Consider the following 22,852-nt stretch of genomic DNA (forward strand, 5'->3'; position numbering starts at 1 on the left):
GTCAGTGTCCTGAACAGGTCGGCTGACAGCAGTAACAGGCTGGTGATGGGCCCTAGCTGCAGGAGGACAATGGCCCAGAGTCTGAAGGGTGCAAGGCTGTGGGAATGCCAGGTGCCAGCATGAGTGGGTAAACAGAATTTCAAGGTAGATGGGCAGCTAGCCAGTGGGAAGGAAAGACCATCTTGCAAATGGAGAAGGACTGAAGGAGGCACCCCTGTAGCCTCCCTTGGGAGCTGGCCCAGGAAGGGCCACACAAATGGACATTTCCCTAGAGACATCCACGGCACCTCCCAAGGGAGCATGTAGCCCTGTCGAGGACAAACAGAACATCTGCTGCATTTTGAGCCACTCGGGCAGCCCTTGGTAAAGAGCTATTTGGCTTCAACCAACTACCAGGAGCCCAAGTCAGACTAGAATGCCCTCTTCTCCCTTGGCTCTGTGGGGACCCTTTATTCCGGAGAAGAGAGCCCTCCAGCACCAGGGGTGGGCAGCAGCCTAGCTCAGTTCTCACTGAACAATGAAGGGCCTTGTCTTCATTCAAACATCACTGGCCCAGACATCTGTTTCCACATCCAAAACAGGGAGCCCTTTTCATTCTGAGTTCTTTACTGAATAAAACCAGCCCAAAAACAGGTGGCCTCAACCCCCACCTCTGCCAAGAAGAAACCACATCTGAGACTAGAGCCTCACCCTCAAGTCTTTAGAGGCTTCTGGATGACCTTGGCAGAGTCTGTGGTACCACTGACGACAGTCATGGCACCAGCCTCTGGGTTCATACCCACCTCACGCGTCCTTTATAACCACCTCAGGGATGGGTGCTTCTCCTATGCCCACCTTACAAGGGCAGAGATTGAGCCTAGGAAGAGGACAAGACCTACTTGGAAACCATAGCTAGTCACTGATAGGTTCATATGCAGAAGGGCAGAAGGGAAGAAGCAAGCTTTCAGTCAGACCCCATCTGCCTGACAGTGCAGGTGCAAACTGTGCCCAAGACAATAGAACTATTGAAGAGGAGGAGAGCAAATCTTATCCCATCAGGTGCTGGTGAGGAGCCAGCACCTGCCAAGTCTGTCAGCTAAAGAAGAGTCTAGGCCTTCTCCCCTAGGCTCTCCGATGAGGCTGACAGAGCAGCAGGAAACGTCTCTGGTTCAGGACCCCAGCTGCTGTGCTCACTGAGACATCAAAATCATGCTATCTTTACTCCAGTAAGACAGTAATGCCCACGGGGCTTCCTTGCCCCTGATAGAGCTTATCTTTGAACAACACTGAAGGCAAGATAAGGAAGAGGGTGAGTGCCCTCCTCAGGAATCCCGGGGCGGCTGACATCACTCACTCACTGCCTGGGCCTCTCAATAGGTCCGACACACCAACATGGAACTGGACTCTGGGTCCTCCGATCAGCAGAGGTGACCGCTTCAAGTGAGCCTTCTGGGTAGGGCCGGCAACGCCACTGGGCAAGAAGGGCAGTGAAGATTATGGGCCCATGCAGAGGCCTGAAGCTCCAGTCCTGTGGTACAGGCAGAAGTGGACTCACACAGCCCTAGCCTTGCCCCAAGTATGACTCTCTCTTCAAGGCTACCTCAAGTACAGAAAGGAGACAGGCTCCCACGGGAATGAAGGGCATCACTAGGCCTCAAAACATAAAACAGAAGACCAAATTCCAGGCCAGGGCCACCCACTCACCTCCTCAGGCTGCTGGAACCTACTATCACCAGACTGTTTTGAGTGACCCACAAACCCATAGAGACCAGCAGGTTCCTTCGGGGTCTCTAAAGCTTTTGTCCCCACCTTGGCCCATTGTAGTTAGCACAGACAGCTAGCTCTAGTCCTCTTTACCAACTTTACAAGCAATTCAAGACCCTCTCTTGAAAGGAAACTGCTCACTGACCTATACTGCTATGTGGCTGGCAACACTACTCAGGTAGAATCTACATTAACAGGGCTCTCTAAAGAGCCAGTGGGGAAGAGCTCATGATGTCCTGGTCCCAGATTATAGATGCTACACAGTCATGTCTGGAAGGTGAGGGGCTCTCAGCTGAGGCCCTGTGGACAACTCAAGGCTCAGAAAGAAGTTTTAGACTGTGAGGTCTCTGGGCAGAGCTGGCCTGTCACTTGCTGCTACAGGAAGGATGAGATGTCCCCAGTATGTACCACAGATGCCCATTTCTGCCAATATGGACCACTGAGGACCCAACAGGCTTTCTCACCCTGCCAAACATCAGGGTCCAACACCCAGCAGCATCTCACACTTGTTAGAAGACTGAGATTGTCCCGCGGTATTGTCAAAAAGGCACACACAGCAGGCAAAAGACATGGAGGGCCCAACTGCAAACACTCCTTCTCCAGCAAGAGGATCCACTGGCAGAAGACAGTAGCAGCCCCTCCCCTAGGAGCTAGGATGGGGCCCCTCACTCATAGGTGCTGGCCCTATCCTTGAAGGAAGACCCAGGAACACATTCCCCAGGAAGAGCTACTCAGGCCAAGTAGCCAGGCTAGTGTCACCCCCAAGGAGGCTTAGCTTGTTCTGCTACCCACCTTACTTTCCTTCCCTATGAGTGAGCACCCAGTCCCCATTCTGCTCCCAGACCCTCAGTCCCCATCCTAGGGTTTTTAGTATTCCCCTGGCCTACTACAAGCTCTGTAGAAGCTTTGTTCATAATAAAACAAAGGCCACCTCAGAATAACTGATGCATTCTCCCCAAATTAAGGAGGGGTTAGGAGGAGCTGAGGCATGGTCCCAGAGCCCTCTGTGTCATCCCTGTGCATAGGGCTTCATGAGAACTACAGGAGACCTTAACCCACAGAGCTCTGCCCTAGCCAAGAAATAGATAGATACAAGACACTGGAGTGACTGCACACAGACAAACAGCAGACAAAAGGACAGAGACCAGAAGGGAGAGGAGAGGAGGACCAAGCTTAGAAAGATCTGAGCCTGTGCATAGGACTCGGGGACAACAGGGGACATGGCCACCATTCCCACAGAAGGCTGGGCTGGAGCTGCCCATGAAGCAAATGACTCTGGGGGGAAGCAGTCAGGAGTGGAGGGAAGGTGTGAGCACATTAGTTATCATGGAGTCACAGATGGAGAATCATAGCAGAACCACTCACGGTGAGTTTACGCTGGAGACAGATGAGCTGCGAGATACAGTACCTCGAGTTTGCTTTACAAAACTGCACATGCAAGAAACAAAACATAAACAGGAGTGAGAAAACCAGAGAGAATGTTTTGAGACATGAGTGACACATGGCGCCACGTTGGTGCAGGTGTGGGACACAGTGCACGCCTGGCAGAAGGCTAGAGAAACATCTGCCAGACGGGCACTGGCCAAGGCCGGCGCTAAAGAGAAGCTGAGAGCCAACTCCATGTGTGCAGAAAAGTGAGGCTAAAGGGAACCAATACACCCTATGTGGCTGGAAGACAAGACCCAGTTCTCTCCGAGATCATCCATCACCACAGCTTGGCCCACACTGCCCTAAGGAGGAGTGGTCAGGGAAGGTTAACAGCCACCCTTACAGCAGTTCCAACAGTCTCCTACACCCAAAGTCCCAAGCAAACTTGACCTGAAGCACAGGGCAAATACAGGAGAAAGAGCCTGCCCCTGTGGGGCTACCCAGGTCCTGCCACCTAACCCACCTGCCTTCCTCGTAAGGACTTGATCTCTGCCCCTAGACCCCCAGTCCCCATGTGGTTATGGCAGCCATTTCCAAGTGATGTGTAGAAGTTTCTCCAAAAACAGTGGAGAGAGCAACGATCTCTTTATCCTTTCCTCATGCTGGCTTCACGGGGACGGTCGGGGAGGTCCCCAGTGCCCCTTTCTAAAGGCCAAGGTATCTGCACGTTAGCTGAAAACCGTTCATCTTCACACAGTCCCAGTGTGAGCGTGCATGTCAGCATACCACAGTGCTGAAGAGAGTGGCTGCAAGTGTGAGGTCATGAGTGTGAACCTAGGACTAGTGAGTGTGAGGTTGTGAGTGTATGTAAGGCATGTGCGGTTGTGAATGGAAGACTTTTGAAGAGTGAGAGTGTCTGTGTGTGTGCCTAGGAAACTAGCTAAGAATGAGGTATCGCAGTGGAGAGAAGCAGAAAGACACCCTACACTTAGTGTCCTACTCCTCGAGGAACCTAAGAAGCTTTCATGGGGATGCAGAGGACTGCACCCCATCCCAGAAATTCTGGGATCGCCTGTCATGCTACCCAGAATGCAGTAGGCCTCAATCACCATGATGCTGAAGGTCCTTCAGCAGCCACACAACACCCTAAGAGAGTTCCCCCGGTGCTGACACAGGCACAGCTGTGAGGGAAGCTGCCAAGATAAGAGGTTTGTGACAGCCTCATTCTCTCCAGTCTGGCAGCAAGCCACAAGAGAGAACTCACACAGTCCTGAGCCCTCAGAGGTCTTCACATGGGTGACAAGAGCCAGCAGCAGCAGCAGCTCCCTCACTCAGCACCACGCTCAAGGGAAAGGGCACCCAGTGTGGCCAACTCCCCAGAACCTCTACTCAAACTAATGTAATACCATTAGCTCTCCCATTCTTGGGGGCACAACACAACACAGGGCAGTGAGGGAAGGAAGGCCTGGGCGATTTCTCCTGGTGATGAAAGGACCCTACACTCTTCCTAGGTATCAGTCAGAAAGGAGCGCCTTTTGGAATGGAAACCCCTGGAGGCAGCAGGAGCTGCTCACGGCTGGGAACTGTAGAGAAGGCAAGTGTTAAAAAGAGCATCGCTTCACACCACATGTCTCCATGAAGCTGGGAGCAGATTGTGCCAAATGCTTACCTGCCATCCTCTACAACAGACCACCACTAGCTCACAGAGCTCAGATAGGAAATCGGGAAGATTTCCTGCCGAGTCTTATCAAGTCAGGATCAAAGTATTGAATTAAACTGCCCACCTAATCAACAACTGAACTGGCCAAACAATGAAACAACAGGATAGGCTTGTAGGCTGAGCTCCACAAGCCACCCATACCACCCTAATGGGATGCGATACCCTAAGCCCACCTGGCTCCCAGCATTGGTCTCCATGGGCTGCAGCCATTCTGGCTGACAATTCTCAGGCCAAATGCTCTCTACTAGGCTTAGAGACAAGTCCTCTGAAAAGACTGCCTGGTTACCTCTGGGAAGGAACAGAACCACTTTTGATACACACACACACACACACACACACACACACACACACACACACACACACATTGATCACTACATCAACAGCTATGACCAACAAGTTCCAACACATAATTCAGCAGTGCAGTCATAAGTCACCACAAGGTGCTGAGTCAAAGCCATGCGCCCAGCCTATGAAAAGTGTGTGGCAGGGACAATGTGCAGCCTCAATGCCAACAGGGTCTACTTCTTCCAAGATTTGCCTACGGCCAGGCCATGGGCCCAATTTTCTTGACTCCTAAACACTAACTTTCCCCAAAGTCCCTAACCCGTCCATGAACTTCACTGTACCTGAGACCTGGCTGAATGACAGGGAGACTGGGTCTTCCCACAGAGAACACTTACCCTTTCTCATCACAGATGCCTCCTTCACAAGCTCCTGCAGAGACATTTTTGGAAGTGGCTGGGCTGCACTAGAACCTTTTGTCTGTCTCACAAAGTATATTTCTGGAAACTTATGTGTAAAATCTATATGCTGACCCCTTGCTCTGACATCTGCCAGGGTTTTGCAAAGACAGGCCCACTAGGACCACCCAGACGCCATGCAGTGACTCAGAAGCCCAGTTAACCCCAACATGAAGGCCACACACTCACACTCTGCCCATGTGCAGACGGGAAAGGCAGAAAGAATGCTCAGCTAAGCCCTTCGCACAGGCTCCTCTCAACACGATTCAAGGGAAGGGCTGTGTCTCCACCAGCCCTGGCCAGGGCAGGGCTTCTGGGGACATGGGCTCTGCTGCTGCCCACACCACCCACACTCCGTTCCCAAGAGCCTTACGCAGCAATGGAGATGTTGGCAGCAGACATGGGGCTGACTTCAGCTACTTCTTTGGCCTTCTGAAGAGCAAGCTTCTGATTGGCTGCCTCTTCCATCTCCTCTTCATCCTGTGTGAACAGCAAAACCAACAGTCTTCTCAAGTCAAAACCTGACTGGCCACTCTGAGGCTGTCAGTCCTTCTTCCCAATGCCTCTATGCGGACATCCACGTCCTTGGTGGACAGAGTGCCTGGTGACCCAGGGTAAGTTATCTCGGGATCCTCCAAGACCTCCCCTCCCAGGTCTGTGGACCAGAGTGACAGTATCTGGGACTCCTGCACCAGTGCTGTCCAGCGTGTTGATGAGCTGATGACTCTGTCTGTGCTGGTAGGCGTAGCAAGTCCTGATCACCCCCAAACCAATACAAAGCCACTACCAGGGCATCTTTTTCATACCTCAAGCTCACCACAGCAAATCTGTCCCCTTCCCATCCCCCTGTCCTTCTGGGAGCTCTTGAACCACCTGAATAAAGCCGGCCTACCCCGCAAAGCTGGAAATAAGGTCAAGGCGCCGAGCCCTTCCCTGTCCCCATCAGGACCATGTGCCATCTTTGAGTTTCTCTGCCTGAACCAGTCAGACCCCATAAAGTCACACGTGACTATTTGCCACTGTGATAGGACCTGCATGTATGCAGCTACCTGTCCAGAAAGAGAAATGGACACCTGGCAGAGCCTCTGGCCTTGACACCATGTCAAGCCAACAACACCAACAAGCTTTGTTCTAAGACTCGGAATAAGTACCACTGCTGAGCCCGAGACCAGGCAGGGAGACCTCTAAGCTGTGCGTCTGAACAAGTGGACCCCCATGATTTCTTAAAACCCTCAAGTCTAGCCCTCCTGAGGCTAATTCCCCTGAAAGCTAACACTCCTCAAAATATACCTGAATCTTGAGGAGCATAAAAATGACCCAAAAAACCTAGGCTTCTAGTCACTGCCCAGAAAACGTCACTGCAGAGACCCTCAGGCCCGGAAAGAGATGGCTAGTTCCTCAGACAGCACTCCCTGGCACGAGTCTTCAACGGTCTGAGACAGGCCCCTTGGGAAAGAGTCATCTTGATCACTTCAAGGTATGTGTTAAATGGCCTAAGTATTCTACAAATCAATCAGTTTGAATTTATTTCCACGTCACAGAAAAACAGTCAGTGCTATGATACATTTGTGAAAGTGTTAAAGTATCACATTTGTGCCCTACAGGCTCACCTATCAAATGCTTGGTCTCTCGTAGGAAATGGGGCCCTTTTGGAAGGCACAGATCACTAGGAGATGTCACTATATCATGGTCTGGCCCCTTCCTGTCCGTCTCTGCTTCTGAGCCACCATTAAGAGAACAGCTTTGATTTGCCACAACTTTCTGCCATGATTCTTGACTTTGCCTCAAGCCTGGGTACAATACAGTCAGCTAACAATGGACTAAAAGCTCTGAAATCATGAGACAAAATAAAAGTGTCTACCTATTTAGCCTTTTTTCTCTAATTTGTTTGTTTAGTCACAGCAAAGAAAAGCTAATTAACACCGGATGGATTAAGTCCTCCCTTCCAGCACTCAAGCCTAGCCCAGGCAGCAACATGTGCCCAGACATGGGGCTGTCATTGCTCCCAATTCCCAAGGCAGGAGGATTCTTGTTTAGAACTCACCATAGAGAGTTCTGTATACAGGCAGGTCCATGAAGATCATGCCTCCTCAGTTTACCCTCACCCACGTGAGAACATGGAGAGACATCAGGACTCAAGTGTATTTCTACACAGGAATATCGCTAGTGTTCCAAATTCACATGGTTCCAGAAACACTATCACCAGGGATAGCTCTGGCAATACATGGGACCCTCCAGCCTGTGGAGCCCAGCCAGGAATCTGGCCAGAGCCAGATGGCCATACTCAGCACCGGCCAGATTGGTGACAATAATGAGCCAGCTAGTGGCACTCCTGAGTCCTCAGGTGCCAGAGGTCAGAGAAAAAGAGGAGCCCAGGACCTCAGGACCAGCTCCATGCAGGAAGAGAAAACACTAAGGAGAAGCCAATGCAGGGTCGTGGCCACCACACTGCGTAAGCTATGCCCTCTCAGTCCCAACGTGAGGAGAACTCTGGCCTGCTAAGTTCAGACTTGGGAGACATGCACAGGTGCCAACTCGAGCAACAGAGAACACAGAGCACCTCTTACAGAAACCTGGTACACGCACACATGTAAGGTGTCTGTAATTCTCTCGGTAGCCGCCTCTGTGCTATAGCCAGAACTTGAATCAAAATGAAGGTCTTAGGCTGAGAGCAGGCAGCCCAGCTACATAGCAGGTACCTGGACACAGAACTGAGGGTTGCTACAGAGGGGGTTCTGTCTTCTACAGGGAAACCAGAGAGAGATACATGTATAATCATGTCCCCCACTGGGCTTGGACATAAGAAATGAATATTGAATGGTCCCTGCTGGGTACCGCCTAGAGAAGGAGCTGCCCTGCTGTGACACAGATGTGCACAGACAGAATCACCACTGCCAAACTGAGCATCTGAGGGCGGCCTCTCGCTGCCCCTCAGGCATTCAGAACCAGGCATTCCCTAGGGCCCTCATTCACCTTGTCTGGGAACACTTCTCACCCTCATCACACGCATGCACGTGTAGTCCTGTTCAGCCTCTACATGCTCCCACACTCTATCCTGCAGTTCATTCCCCCCTCCAAAGCCACATCTCCTTTGGGAACCTGCCTACACATATACCTACCTTTAAGACCATGTCCCTCCTTGCTTCCGTGGCAACCCTCTGTACCCAGAACCCAGATTACTATCTCTTTGTTCATGACGTTGAGAAGATTCCCCTGGAGAAAAGTCACACGGACGCTGACCCAGGAGCTGACCTCCCTCGTGACTCTATAACTTCATCCAGAGTAACATGTACCGAGCCCCAGACTCCTTAGCACCTTCTAGGCTGCAGGTGGCGTTTTACATACCTTGGTCAACTCCTGGGCATTGGCAAGGTTGTCCACAGCAATGGCCAAGAAAACGTTCAACAGGGTGTCTGGTTGGCTCCAGCTAAGGAATGGAGCCCTCTGCCCCACAAACTGTCTCATATCATTCCATCATGGTTTCCCATGAAAAACAGAAACGTCCATCTACCAAGTCTCCAGCCTCTACCCCCTGAAACCATCAGCCCATTCTGGGACCCAGTAAACCTAGATGCACAAGGCCCCTTCCCCATGACCTCAGTTCTCACCAGCTGCATTGCCCCTCTACAGCTTCGCATGACTCAGCCCTCTCTACATACACACAGACTGGGATAGGACAGCACAGCCTTGCTGAGACCACGCAGAACCCCTCTAAGTACCGTGTACCCTATGGACTAACCTACCACACACATGGAGGCTTCTCCACGCCCCAAGCAGAGTTAAAGGCAGCAATCTGCAGGTATCCAGCCAGAGGGAGATCTAAGCACATCAGAAAGCACCCTCATTAAACAGGAGGGTAGGCATCTGATGGCTGACATGCTGGACTTAGTGCTTAATTGCTGTGATGGTTATTCTTGGTTGTCAACATCTGGAATTAACTAAAGCCCACATACAGAGGGCACACCTGCCAGCGAATTTCACTTAATTTGCAGGAGGATGATCTATTTCTAATCTATACCTCTGAGTGAGGGACGCATCCCTCTAATCCAGATCAGCTGAGATGGGGAGACCTTTCTCCTGGAAGCCCACATAAGGATGTGCAAGAAGGAAGCCTTTGCAGTTTGACTGTTTGCTCTTGCCTTGTTAGCAAGTTCATTTCTTCACTTGCCAGTGAATTAGAGCCTGCTTCCAGGATTCCAACTTCTCCTAAAGTCTAGCCTTATGGACTGAACAACTACTAGATTCTTCAACTTCTTGCTCACAGCCAGCCCTCGTTGGATTAGCTGACCTGCAGCCTGTAAGTCATTCTAATAAATCCTATATCAACACACGTCCATTCTATAAGTTCCATTACTGCAGAGAACCCTGACTAATATGGCTGCTGTGGCAAGTACGAGGTCAACAGTGCTATTCTGGCCCCTCCCTGAAACCAGGGCTATCCTCAACTTCCTTCATTCTGTGCTCGAATGCCCTCCAGGTGGGAGGATGGGACACTGCAAGAACCATCTTCACAAAAGGAGCTGTGCTACAATTCACAGATGTTTGGCTCCAGCTTACAGTGTGGTTTTTGGGCTCTCCAACATTCTATCACTTTCTCTAAATGGGGTTGGTTCCTAGACCAACGTATCAGGTCCTGCTTATGAAACTGTTGTAATACACATTCTCAGACCCCAACCCAAACCTATTGGCTAAGGCTAAGGTTGGAGAAAGCCTTCTCCCCTACCCGCTCCATATCCATACCGTCTTGCGAGGACTCCACAGTTATTCAGTGTTTCCTGAGAGCCTGGTAACCTGCCCCAGCCTCTAGATAACCCTTTCCCACACCCAGAGACCCCTCCAGACTCATGGCTCTGGCACCCTGGGGATACGTATCCCCACTCTGAGAAGGAACTGTTACACACCTCAGCCCTCCTGGAGGAAGCCATGAGGTGGCTTCACAGGAAGAACGCTGCATATGAACCACTTGCACTTAGCCCCAAGAAGGATACAGTTTCCAAACAGTGTCAGGACGATGAAGTAAAAGGATGAAAACATGCCTTTGCTGACTCCTCCTTGTGACTCAATCCCATGATACATGACTGCATTCCAGTCCTCTCCTGTCAGAATCTGATGGAGAGAAAACGAGTACACAGCACATCAGAACCACGCCCCAGAGAGCACAGCACAGGCACACACACAGACATCGAGGGCCAGTGTGCCCATGCACACAATTTTAAGATTACAGGAGTTCCAAAGGTCCAAGAGACAGAAGGTGGCGGCACAGAAGATGAAGCCATCTGGGGTCACTGGACCATACTATCATTTCTCTATAGACAGCAAGGGTTTGAAAGGGAAGCGAGCTGCTCAGAGTCACGTGATGGAGGCGGGCCTTTGCCTCTCCAGCCTCCTGCTACCTTTGGCCACGAACGTCCCCTCTCATGGACAGACTAAACACAGTCTCTGCTCTATCAGCAAACCACGATCTCTACCTTCACTCCGAAATGTAGAAGCAGCATTGACAGTTCCGCTCTAGGAGCCTGGGCAACTCCTCTCTCCCTGCCCTGCCCTCCTTCCCACTCTCTGTTCTGGTCAGACATTTCACTGATCATTTGAAAGTATGATTTTTTTCACATAAGCTTCTAATCTGCTTGGGACTCTGTGTCGTATAGCTACGGTTATCCTGTTAATTCTTATGGGACTCTATTTTTCTAGACCCATGTACTGAATATACCACCCTTCCCCACTGAGTTTAATGTCATATTTCTCATATAGCCAACTCTTTATCCATGGAAATCATGTCTCAGAGCACCATATTCTGCTCTTTAACATTTGATCTTTACATATGCCATGCTATCATCACAACTAGAGCAACCCCAGAAATCCTGAGACTTATCATAAGAGGTAACTCCCTCCTCAATCTTGGTCACTCTTGGATGTTTCCTATCCACAAATGTCTGCTGTTGGACCCAAGTCAGCAGCTGAGACAGGTGACCCCAGGACAGACAGACAGACACATGTGCACGCACACACACACACACACACACACACACACACACACACACACACACACGGCTTTTTGGTCTGTATGCTACTTGACTTGCATTGTTCCTGTGACCATGGTGTCAAAATACATTGATGTCATGAAAAACTTTTTTTCCCCTAAAATGCCTTGCTTCTGCTAACTTTCAGCTGTTCCTTGAAGGCTATATAAACCCCAAGTTATAGCTAACAGGCTCAAGGTAAGAAGCAGAAAGGCAGTGTCCAACCCTTTCCTTCTTAAGCCAAGCTAAGTAATTACTGTTTACTTGTTAAAAAAAAAAAGTATGTTTCATCTAAGTTTTCAAATCTATTGGCTAAAGCTGCCATAAAATGTGGGAATTTCAAAAAAAAGCTTTTTCTAAATTGTTAGTCCCATTAAAATTATAATTTGTTTACTTTTAGATTTTGATGATTGCATTTAAGATTATAAATTTCATCCTGGAGAGATGGGTCAGCAATCATCAACATGTAACACTTGCTGCTCTTGCAGAGGACCCAAGTTCGAATCCTAGCACCAACACGGTGGTTCACAACCATCTGTCAGATTCCCTGAAACTGGTCATTCTAACCCCTAACTATGTAACTAGCACTTTAAATAGAAATTAACTCACAACCCTCATATACCTATCAAGCAGATTAAGAAATTCAGCACCAGTGGCTGGAGAGATGGCTTGGTTGGTAAAGGCCCTGCTGCTTTTGGAGACAACTGGAGTTCCGTTCCATGGACATCAGCAGCTCACAGCTGCTGTAACTCTAGTTCCAGGAGACCCAACCCTCGCTGCCGGTCTTGTGGGCATCCACACAGTCACACACACCCACACGCAGGTCATTTTTAACTTTTAGAAAGATAAACCATCCCAGTGAGGCTTGCGTCTCTCGATGGACCTGACCAGCTTTGTCCTCCCTAGTTAAACAGTTTCCTGACTCCAGGGTTTATCGCTTCATGTGAGCTTTTACAGAGTATACAGTATTATAGAACAATATCAAATTACACCAAAACCTGTCTGATCCGCCCAAAATTACATTTGTGAGAGGCATCCATCCTGATGTGTAGTTCTAGGTCAACTGTTTTCCCTGGTCCCACACGACACACGTTCCCAGGATGATGACCACTCTGACGTACAGTGTTATTACAGCGACTGCTGCTGAACTGTCGCATCTGTACACCTGAGCAAACCCAGCCCAGGACTTGATGGGACACTGCTTTCATAGGACGTCAGGAAGTCACTGTCCAACATGACTTCAACTGCCCACCAGCAGCACATGGAGGTTCTAAAAGCCACATCTTTTCTAAACTCCAATGTAAGCTTTCCTGCTTTTGGTTACAGTTCAAGACAGGGTTTAGTTTGCATCTCCCTGGATGATGCAGTCAGGGCTATGATAGCTTATTCCCCAGTGTTTCCTTTCCTCTGCTATTGGCCTGTGCCTTGCCCTTTTCCTACCACAGAACCTCCTCTCTTTGGTTTATGTGTTCTCAATACACTCTAGAAACCAATCCTTTGGCATTTGCTGACCCTGGGATGATCTCCCTGGCTCTGGGTTTTTTAAAGTATTTTAGTGGCGTCTTCCAGTGCGCCAAATTGCTTGGTCACAGACTTTGGCTGTGTGTTTACATTTTCTTTAATACCTTCTCTGCCTTTAGTTAATGACGTGGCACCCTGTATGCTCTAAAATTTTTGGTCTGCTCACTTTCTTTTTTTTTTTTCTTTTTTTTCGGAGCTGGGGACCGAACCCAGGGCCTTGCGCTCGCTAGGCAAGCGCTCTACCGCTGAGCTAAATCCCCAACTCCGGTCTGCTCACTTTCATACCAGGTGCAATGCAGAAATAAATCCTGCTTGTCTTTGGGTTTGTTTGTTTGCTTTTTTCTATTTCAATTTTTCAATTAGGAGATGGGGACAGGAGCGCTGTGTGCCTGCTGTGCTGTGTGCGGAGGTCAGGGAGGATTTGTCAGTTCATTCTTCAGTCTAACTTTATGTGAGCTCCGGGAGCCGGACTGAGGTTGTAGGGTTACACGGCAAGCGCTCTTCCCCAGCAAGCCCCCTCGCCAGCCTCGCCCGTCTGTGTGACTAACCAACGCACCCATGCCACTCGCAAAGGCAGCACATGTATTTTATTTTTAATGAGTATTTTCCTTTCTTTTCAATTCTAAAAACGAATCTTCAATTTTGTTGTTATCCTACTGCACTGAGACTGGTGTAATCTGATAGAATTCACGCAGCCGCCTCTCCACCCTGCCAAGTGTATTGTCCCATTCAAATGCCTCTTCATAGCAGAACTTCCTAGCATTAAGTTGTCTCATAGCCTAAGAAAAGTCCAAGGTATTAAAGAAGACTGTTTGCTTTTGTTTCTTGTTATTTTATGATTCTGTTTTCCTTCGGGAGGGGTCCCTTGCTATACAGCCCAGGTTTGCCTCAAACTCGAAGTCCTCATGCCTTACCCTGAGGGCTAGAAGTACACGCAGGAGCAGCCACACCTACTTTTTGAAGAAAGGCTTAAGTGTATCTTTATCTGACTTCTCGATTCTTCTGTATTTTTGCCTCTGTGATCATGACATCTATTTTTCTTTTGTCATACTGTCCTTGTTTAGAATTCCCCATCATGATAATTTAGCCTCAGAGTGAGTGGGGAACATACATACTCTCTGCAGTCCACACACTTGAAATAACCTCCAAATATTTAGGAGAACCCGTTTATAAAGCTGTCTTGCTGGCTTTGGTCTGCAGTGGCCCTGGCCTCCCATTTCTTCCTCAGTGTACTATCTCTCCTTAATGGCCATCTGAAGTGCTCCCAGCAGCACCTGGGCACAGTCCTCCCATATGCGGAGTCACAGATCAAAGACTCAAGGTTCCAGGCTCTGAGACTGTACCCCAATATTCAAAAGTTAGTGCCCATGACCTTCTGGTGTCTGTCAGTCATGAAATCAGCCATTAGAAGTTCTTCTTCTATGAAATGCTAGTCCAGGGTGGCCCTTAGGGTGTGGTCTTCTTCTATGAAATGCTAGTCCAGGGTGGCCCTTAGGGTGTGGTCTTCTTCTATGAAATGCTAGTCCAGGGTGGCCCTTAGGGTGTGGTCTTCTGCACCGTAGTGGCAAAGCCTCTATGAACATGTGTTCTCCACCTAGCACACAACACTCCTCTATCTTCTTATTCATTTCTTTTTGTATTTTCTGGAACTGAACTCAGGGTCAGTGCATGCTAGATAAAATCTCTACCCCTCCCTCAGCTGCACCTGGAGCCCCAGCACCCCTGACCTTCAAGCCCAGAATATCCAATGCACCAACAACCCCTTGTTCCCATGCTACAGTCAGCGGTACCCGCTCTTCCCAGCTCGCCTGTCCACCATGCCTTGGATTGTGTCCAGAGTGCAGTCTACCTATATTTTTAACTTGGATTGCTATAACTTTAATTTCCATAATTTCTACTAAGTTCTTGTTCTTTGGTTCAGGTGCTTTTCCTCAGTTTGGGGATTTCTGAGGGTACTTCCTTGTTCCTTAACTCAGGTGCACTTGCTCCGGAATCCCCTTCTCTGAGTAGCCTCACCTCCCAACCATGGGTATGGGTCCCCTCCAGGGCCTCGGGATTCCACAGTATTTAATCTGTAGCCCCCATGAGAGAATTAGAAGGTTTTTTTCTTCCCTCTCTGCGCCCCTCCCAGCCACACTTTCACCCTAGTCGGGAGCCAGGGTCTCCTTTCCTGGATCTTTGAACTCCAGTCCAAAGACTTCCTGCTAAAGACAGGCCAGCCTGTCCACATCTCTAGCCTCCTTTAGTATTCACAGTGCCTAGCCACATGTGCACAGCACGCAGCCGCTCTGCCACTGTCCTGATGCTGTGCTCAGAGCAGGTGTGAGGTTGGGCTGGTCGGTTCCAGTCACCTTGAACCTCAAGGGAATGTAATCATCACATTGGTCTGTGTCATCTTCCCCACTGCTGATTGGTGGGGGAGGTCCCATCCCGCCATGGGTGAGGCGGTCCTAAGAGTTGGAAAACAAGAAGCTGGCCATGAGACTGAAAGCAGAGAAGTCCTGCCTTCGCTTCTGCCTGAATTCCTACTCCAGCTTCCCTCAGTAACAGACTATGATCCGGGAATGTGTAAGCCAAATAAACCCCTTCCTCTCCAAATTGCTTTTTGGTGATAGTGTTTATCACAGCAACAGAAAGCAAACTAGAATGGAGGTCTAGTCAGAACCCTTTGGACAAAAAGGCCCAGTTCTCTTAACTATGCACTTAGCTCCTTTCCTGGGGGTTGGTGGGGGTGGCGGGGGGGCACAAGAAGCAGAGGCACAGTAAGACTGTCCTACCAGTCTGGAGCCATACCAGGGTTCTCACTGGCTAGAACCTGCCAAAACCTGTTTACTTATCGAGCCCTCTAACCTGGCCTCCAAACACTTGGTCAAGGACTACCCTCTCAACGTGCTCACTCTAGGCCTTAGATGTGGCTCTGCCAGCCCTTCTCCCTTGGTGCCTGGGTACCCTAGTCCATGACCCACAGGAAAACACTCCTTCCCAGCATGTACATCGAATTCCCAAGCAGACACAGTGGACTCTGCCAGGATCCAGGCTGAAGCAGCACATCTCTATCTCCAGAGGCTGACAGGCCCTACCCCACACTAGAGACTACGACTTAGAAGCTATTGACCTGTTAGCAAGCTAAGGTATTATTGACAGAAAAGGAATGATGACAGGTTCACTTGGGGAGTCCAAGGATGGAGCATGGATATAGATCCTAGGACCACACATTCTCTTGGCCAGTTGTCAATTGGGTCTAGATTATTGGCCAGAACCATGCCCTCCCCGTAAAAGGGGGAGCAGAGGTTCTCCCACACATGTGGGCTCAGAGCTGGGCTTAGGTCACCCCTTTCAGAGGCCAAGATCTTAGCTAAGCCCCACCCATCCTGTCAGTCCCCAGACAGACCAACAGTTTTTCCTATCCTGTCCACTCTTAGGCAAGGCATCCAAGCAAGAATAAGGTGGTCCCTGGAGCCAATAAGGCTCCCATCAGACAGACAGTTGGCCCACAGCCAGCTTTCCAGGGGGCAGTGGCGGGCACATATCCCAGAATGAAAGAGAATGGAGTCACTGGGCCTGAAACAAACAGGAGAAGTTCAGGAAGAGCTCTGCTTTGTCTCTGAGGATAGAAGCAGCCTCGGGCCTTAGAACTAATGAACTGATGACATGGACACAGGCAGGCTGAGGGAGCTTCCCCCTCTCACCCCACCCCTGACAAACTCAAGTGGGAGCTCACAGACCAAACAGCCCATGGGAGTATCTATCGCCTGCCACCCGCCCCCACCCCAGTGGCAACCCATTTTCCCTTGGCACCAGGTCCAGGACCTCGGTGTGAGGTTATGTTCAAACATAGGACCTCTAACTTCGCTAACTCTTCCCTTGCACCTAGGGGACATGGAAAGTGAGAAGAGACCAAGCAGCCTCACCTGAAACACAGTGAGGATGGCAGCTGGGAAGGTATCAAAATTGGTGGTTGGAGTCTCATCTTGAAAGTTGAACCTGAGGAAACAGAGAAGTCTTGAGTAGAGTCCCGTCAGGAGGCTGGGGACCAGTCCCTGACATCAGCATGCTCACTGCTGGTGCTCTCAGTAACCCCAAACCCACTGGAGAACCCGCAGGAAGGAAGCAGGTGGGAAAGCCTGGGGTGGCCGTGTGTGCTCTGAGTCCAGCCTCCCCTGGTCTGCCCTCCTAATCCAGGGCTACTTACTGTCCCCCAAACAGCTGCATCCCCAACAGAGCGAAGACCACAATGAAAAGGAAAAGCAGGAAGAGAAGGCTGATGATGGACTTCATGGAGTTGAGGAGGGAAACAACCAGGTTCCTCAGGGAGTTCCAATACCTGAGAGGCAGGAAGGAGGGCTGAAGCCCAGCCGGGCCACCCCAGTGCTGCTTCACACCCACCCTGCTCCCTGCATTCAACCTGAGCCCCACCCTCCATATGAAGCAAGCATCTCTTCAGGAGTCAAAACCCATGATCCTATACACTCAGTTCAGCTGTGCCATAGCAACAGCAGACACGCAGCCGCAGCACTGGACCCTCTCCCAAACTGCCCTGTTCTTTTTTTTTTTTTTAAAGATTTATTCATTTATTATATATAAGTACACTGTAGCTGTCTTCAGACACACCAGAAAAGGGCATCAGATCTCTTTACAGATGGTTGTGAGCCACCATGTAGTTGCTGGGAATTGAACTCAGAACCTCTGGAAGAGCAGTCGGTGCTCTTAACCGCTGAGCCTTCTCTCCAGCCCCAACTGCCCTGTTCTTATCAGAAAGATGCCCTGTCTGTCAGGCAGCCAGCTCCAAACCCAGACTTCACACTTTCTAACCCTCGAGCTCAGTGGTTCTCAGCCTTCCCGATGCTGCAACCCTTCAATACAGTTCCTCACATGGTGGCGATCTCCGGCCATGAAATTACCTTGTTGCTACATCACAACTATAATTGTGCTACTGTTACGAATCATAATGTAAACATCTGGTATGCAGGATAACTAAAATGTGACCCTGTGCAAGGGGTTGTAACCCAGAGGTTGAGAACCATTGCTCTAGTTGCTTCGCCAGCCAGTGTTCAATTGGCCAAGATATGGCTAACCTGGCCCTTCTTAAGGTTGCTTCACCATACTCTTCAAAGAGAAGAGAAAATATGACTCCCTTACTCACAACCAGGCTTCATGGCATACAAGGTCCATCTATATCTGTAATGATTCTGTTCCTAAGTGACAGGTCCAACTGCCACCCCCAGCTCTAGAATGTGTCTCCCAGGACACATACCACCTGCCTCTGCCCCTTCACGCCTGCTATTCTGTCACCCTGACACAAAGGACGAGGGACAGCAGAGCAGGTGCAAGCCTCCCTGTGCTCGCCTTCCTAGAGCACTGCTATATGCTCCTTCCCCCTGGTTCCCGTGGTGAAGGGCCGCCACCCTCTGTGAGCCACCCTCATCTGAGTAGATTCAGAAGTTTTAGAAAACTTTGAGTGCCTGGCCTTTGGCCTGGAAAGAGCCTACCTCCCTCCAGACACTGTCACTGACCTCCTCGGGAGGATCTGAAGGCCCCAGACTTGGGCAAAGGCATTTTCCTGGGGCCTCTCCTACCATAGGTACTTAAGGGAGACCAAGAAGAGGTCAAGGGGCATGCTCAGCACATTTGCCAGCCTAGCTGGACAGGATTCCTGCATAAACCTCTTCTCCGCTCACGCATCTCTGTCCTTAGGTGGTTTGCAGTTTGGAAATGAACTTGTTGGAAAGGCCTAGCAGAACCTCAGTCGACCGGGAGGTGACTGCGGTGCACGTGCCGCCTGGACTCGGGGTGGATATCTTCAGTGCCACAGCTGTTGGAACGGCACAAAGCACAAGAGCCTCTGAAATACGAGGAGCTCAGCCCATGGCAGCCTCTACTCCTGCTAGGACCACTGTGGAGAGGGCCCTACTTCCTCCTACTCCTCCCTCCTGCATTTTTAACGGGGAGCGGAGGGTCTTGTCTCCTCCCTGAGCCTCAGGCTTCTCCTGTACAAATGAAGCAACTTTCTTCCAGAGTTAAGATTTATGTGAACTGGAACTAAAAGCTAAGTCTAGTTACTATCCTAGTTCCAAAAGTGGGGTCAGGAAAGTGGGGAAATCAAGTCCTGGAAAAGGTGCCACGTAGGCACCAGGCTGACTGCCATGAGGTAAGGGCACACCTCTGCACGGTGGCTGGGCAAAAACCTGGGACAGGACAATGGGAAGATTTCTGAGAACCTCTGCTTTCCTCTGTTTTTCCTAGCATAGACATTTTCCTTCAAATACATCATGCATTTTTACCACATCCACACCTCAGTCTCTCCAGCTCATTCCCTTCCTTCACCCCAGACAGTCTTGTCTATGTTTCCATGTTGTGTATGTAGAATCCACATATAAGAACAATCTTATAACATGTGTCTCTCTGAATAGACTCACTCTGCTTACTTAATATGAAGACCTTTAGGGGTATTTTTTTTTTAAATAAACAAGAATTTCTGGTTTCTCTATTTACCATAAAGTCGCCTTTGAGGGCCTGCAGATAAAACTGTTAGCTTTAAGAGAAGATGGAATCAGGGCTGGGGATTTAGCTCAGTGGTAGAGCGCTTACCTAGGAAGCGCAAGGCCCTGGGTTCGGTCCCCAGCTCCGAAAAAAAGAACCAAAAAAAAAAAAAAAAGAGAGAGAGAGAGAGAAGATGGAATCAAACTGCGGTGCTACAAAATTAAAGAGAACCAGGGAAGGGACTGAAGCACTGTGGCCACTGAGGACAGCCCTGACAATGCCCTGAGGCCAGAAGGCTCTCGCAAGTGTTGTTTCACAAACAATATTGTACTTAAGCTAAAAGGCACAGAAGAGGCTCCAAGACACCCGCCATCTCCTGTGTTCCAGTCTCACGAGCTGCCTCTGCCCATTCCCCCAACCAGGAGCTCGCAGATGACAGAATGACATACTTGGTGACTTTGAAAATCCTCAGCAGTCGGAGAGCCCGCAGCACACTGATTCCGAAGGAGGTTCCTGGCTTGATGGCAGCCCAGACTACTTCAAAGATACTCCCCACAATCACCTGAAAGAAACAGTACCAACACAGGGCACATCTGTATTTGGACACCTGAGCATGCATGGATGAAGCTGACACACACGCACGCATGTCCGAGCATGTGCACTGGCATGACCGCATCTCTCAGGAAATGCCCACCAACTCTCCAGTCGTACAAGCCACAGATGCAATGTTGTCTATCCTGCTGTTCTGGGCTCTTCTTCCTGGAGCACTCTAGTAGCCTGTGGAGAGGATCAGGTGACCAGGAACGAAGCTTGTGGCAGGCTTGGGCCATGAGGCTGGCCAACAGCCCCAAGGTAGAACCGGAATAACTAAGGCCATCATTAGAGATCGAGCCAGAGGCCTTTGAGTGTGTCACACTGGAACTCTTCCCTCACAGACATTGAAGCACAATGCATTTGTTGCCTTGAGACACTGAACCTAAGACCACTGCCTTCCAAGTAGGAAAGATCAGCATGGGTTTTAGAAACACAGTCGTATACCGTTGTAATGAAACCAAAAAGGAGTAAGTAGTAGTTTTGGAGCCAGAGAACAAGTTCTGAATGGCCTGTCAGTGAACATGACAAGTGCCCTGAACACTGAGAACCTTGCTCATTAGGACCTACAAAGACACAAGGAAAATCTCGTTGACAGCCAGAGGAGGTGTGTACCATGCTCCCCTGACAAGAAGTCTGGCCACAGTTGCTTGTAGCCGTGGGAACAGTAGAAAATGATTTCAATAAACTGTGAGGTATAATCTGCCTCTGGAGAGCGACAAGCCAAGTTCCTGGACTCTCGTTCTGCTTAGGCTAAACATAAAAGGCAAGGACAATCTAACAGAAGGGAGCCAGGACTTGCTGGTTCAGAAAATGCCCAGCCTGTAGAGATACCAAGTCATGCCAATGTTGAGACAGGGCATGGTCTAAAGACGATGACAAAAACAACACCGTAACTTCAATGGATCTGAAAAAGGGCAAAAGGCAGTTCTGACAGGGAATCAACATGTGACTCCTAGCTCAGTCCTGGCTAGTGTGTGACTTACAGGCCAGTTGTAAAGGAGCTACAAGGTTAGGGTAGACTTCTTACCTAGTCCTAGAGAGTAAGAGATCGGGGTGTACGACCAACTCTGACTAAGGAACTGAGGGACTGGGGTATAGTCCATGCTTGCGCCTAAGACGGTGAGTTCTCCAGGACGTTAAAGGATGCTAACCATAATGTATCTCAAGGAAACATGAGCAGAAGGCTTATTCTGTCGGACTTGATTTGTATCTAATGGGGTAAAAATCCAAGAAGGTCTATAATATATCCATAAAAATAGCCTTAAATGCCCAACATGCCCTTTTAAAAAGTGCAGGTAGAGGCATACCAGGTTGACTGAAAAGGACCAGGGCAATAGAAAATAAATTTGGTCCCTAGGGCTACAGAGAATGCTCAGCGGTCTAGAGCATGCACTGATCTTGCAGAGGACCCGAGCTTGCTTCTCAGTGCACACAGCGAATGGCTAATAACAATTCGTGAGTCCAGCTCTGGGGACATTTGACACCTCTAGCCTCCATAGGCACCTACACACACAAAATTAAAAATAAAATCTTTAAATAAATAAAAAAAATATATATACATATATATATATACACACACACACACACACACACACATATATATATATATATATATATATATCTTTTGAGTCCCTATTGACAGAGCAGGCTGAGAAAACTGTCAAACATGCACCACTTCTCGTGGAAAGAGAAAGCTCTAGGGGCAGAACCCAGAGCCCCCTGGACGCCCAGGCTGCAAGCAGCTGAGACCACTGGCACTCGTTCACTTCTGTACCTGTGGCTCCTCTGTGCTTCCTACAAGCCCTTTTCTGAGTAGGAGTTGCCTGTGAAGGCCAACCTCTCCCACTGCTCCTGTACAGTAACCTGATGTAGAAGAGAACACTTGTCACAGTTTCACAAGTCTACAGACTGACGACCTCAAGAACTGCAACTTGAGAAGAGGAAAACTTGAAGCTATACTGAAGTTTCCCTCCATCTGGCCGAGTCCCTCTCCCTGTCCACACCCAGCATCCCAAGTCATTCCACATGGCTGCTGTGGACTTCCACAATACCTAGGCAGGTGCCAACAGGACCGATCCTATAGAATAGGTCCTCTGCTCGTGTTTCCTTGAGCTATATTACAGTTAACATCCGTTAGCATCCTGAAGGACTCACCGTCTGAGGAGTGAGCACATACCACAGTCTCTCAGTTCCTCAGAGCAGATTTAGCAGCACTCCCTAGGACTGGGTTGGAAGTAACCTTTGGGCTAAGCACATCCTGCATGCTCTGTTTTGCAGTCCTACCCTGAGTCTGCTCTCTACTCTCGGGGTGAGCGACAGCAACAGCAACAACTCTCCCTGAGACCTCTCTGACCCACACAGGTTAGGAAGAGACCAGGCCAGGCCTACCACATACTCTCCAAGATGGTGAGACGAGCACAGCATACTGTTCTTTCTAAGAACCACAGGGACAGGCGCCCAGGCCGGACTGCAGGGTGTAGGATGCTGGGCCACAGTTCCCTAGCTCACTGGGAAAACTGAGCTGCCAAGTGACAAGATCCTAGGCACAGAAGGAGCTACGGAACCTTGACTAATTGTCAGTCCATACATAGGATCAGGGAGGGAAGGGCATGGCCTTCGGGAAAGCAGCTGCCGACATTCTGACCACCAGGCAGAGCGAGGACAGG

The 22,852-nt window shown here is 49.7% G+C and overlaps 1 protein-coding gene across 12 annotated transcripts in view; it reads right to left on the reverse strand.

Annotated features, from left to right (window-relative positions):
- Cacna1b (calcium voltage-gated channel subunit alpha1 B) overlaps positions 1–22,852 on the reverse strand; it is a 165,444-nt gene that overhangs the window by 81,871 nt on the left and 60,721 nt on the right. For 6 of the 12 annotated variants that reach the window (XR_015682123.1, XM_087649849.1, XM_087649843.1 and 3 more), the window contains 7 exon segments: positions 20,042–20,154; positions 17,305–17,436; positions 17,024–17,096; positions 10,560–10,677; positions 8,917–8,984; positions 5,945–6,051; positions 3,109–3,171 (listed from right to left, as the gene is read on the reverse strand). Coding sequence is in view for 11 of the 12 variants with exons in the window: in XM_087649849.1 (XP_087505975.1) it covers positions 3,109–3,171; positions 5,945–6,051; positions 8,917–8,984; positions 10,560–10,677; positions 17,024–17,096; positions 17,305–17,436; positions 20,042–20,154 (674 nt within the window). In the remaining variant the exon portion in view is untranslated. 12 annotated transcript variants of the gene reach the window in all.

The sequence above is a fragment of the Rattus norvegicus genome, chromosome 3 (genome assembly GCF_021556685.1).
Source record: "Rattus norvegicus strain SHRSP/BbbUtx chromosome 3, alternate assembly SHRSP_T2T, whole genome shotgun sequence".
Taxonomy (NCBI): Eukaryota; Metazoa; Chordata; class Mammalia; order Rodentia; family Muridae; genus Rattus; species Rattus norvegicus.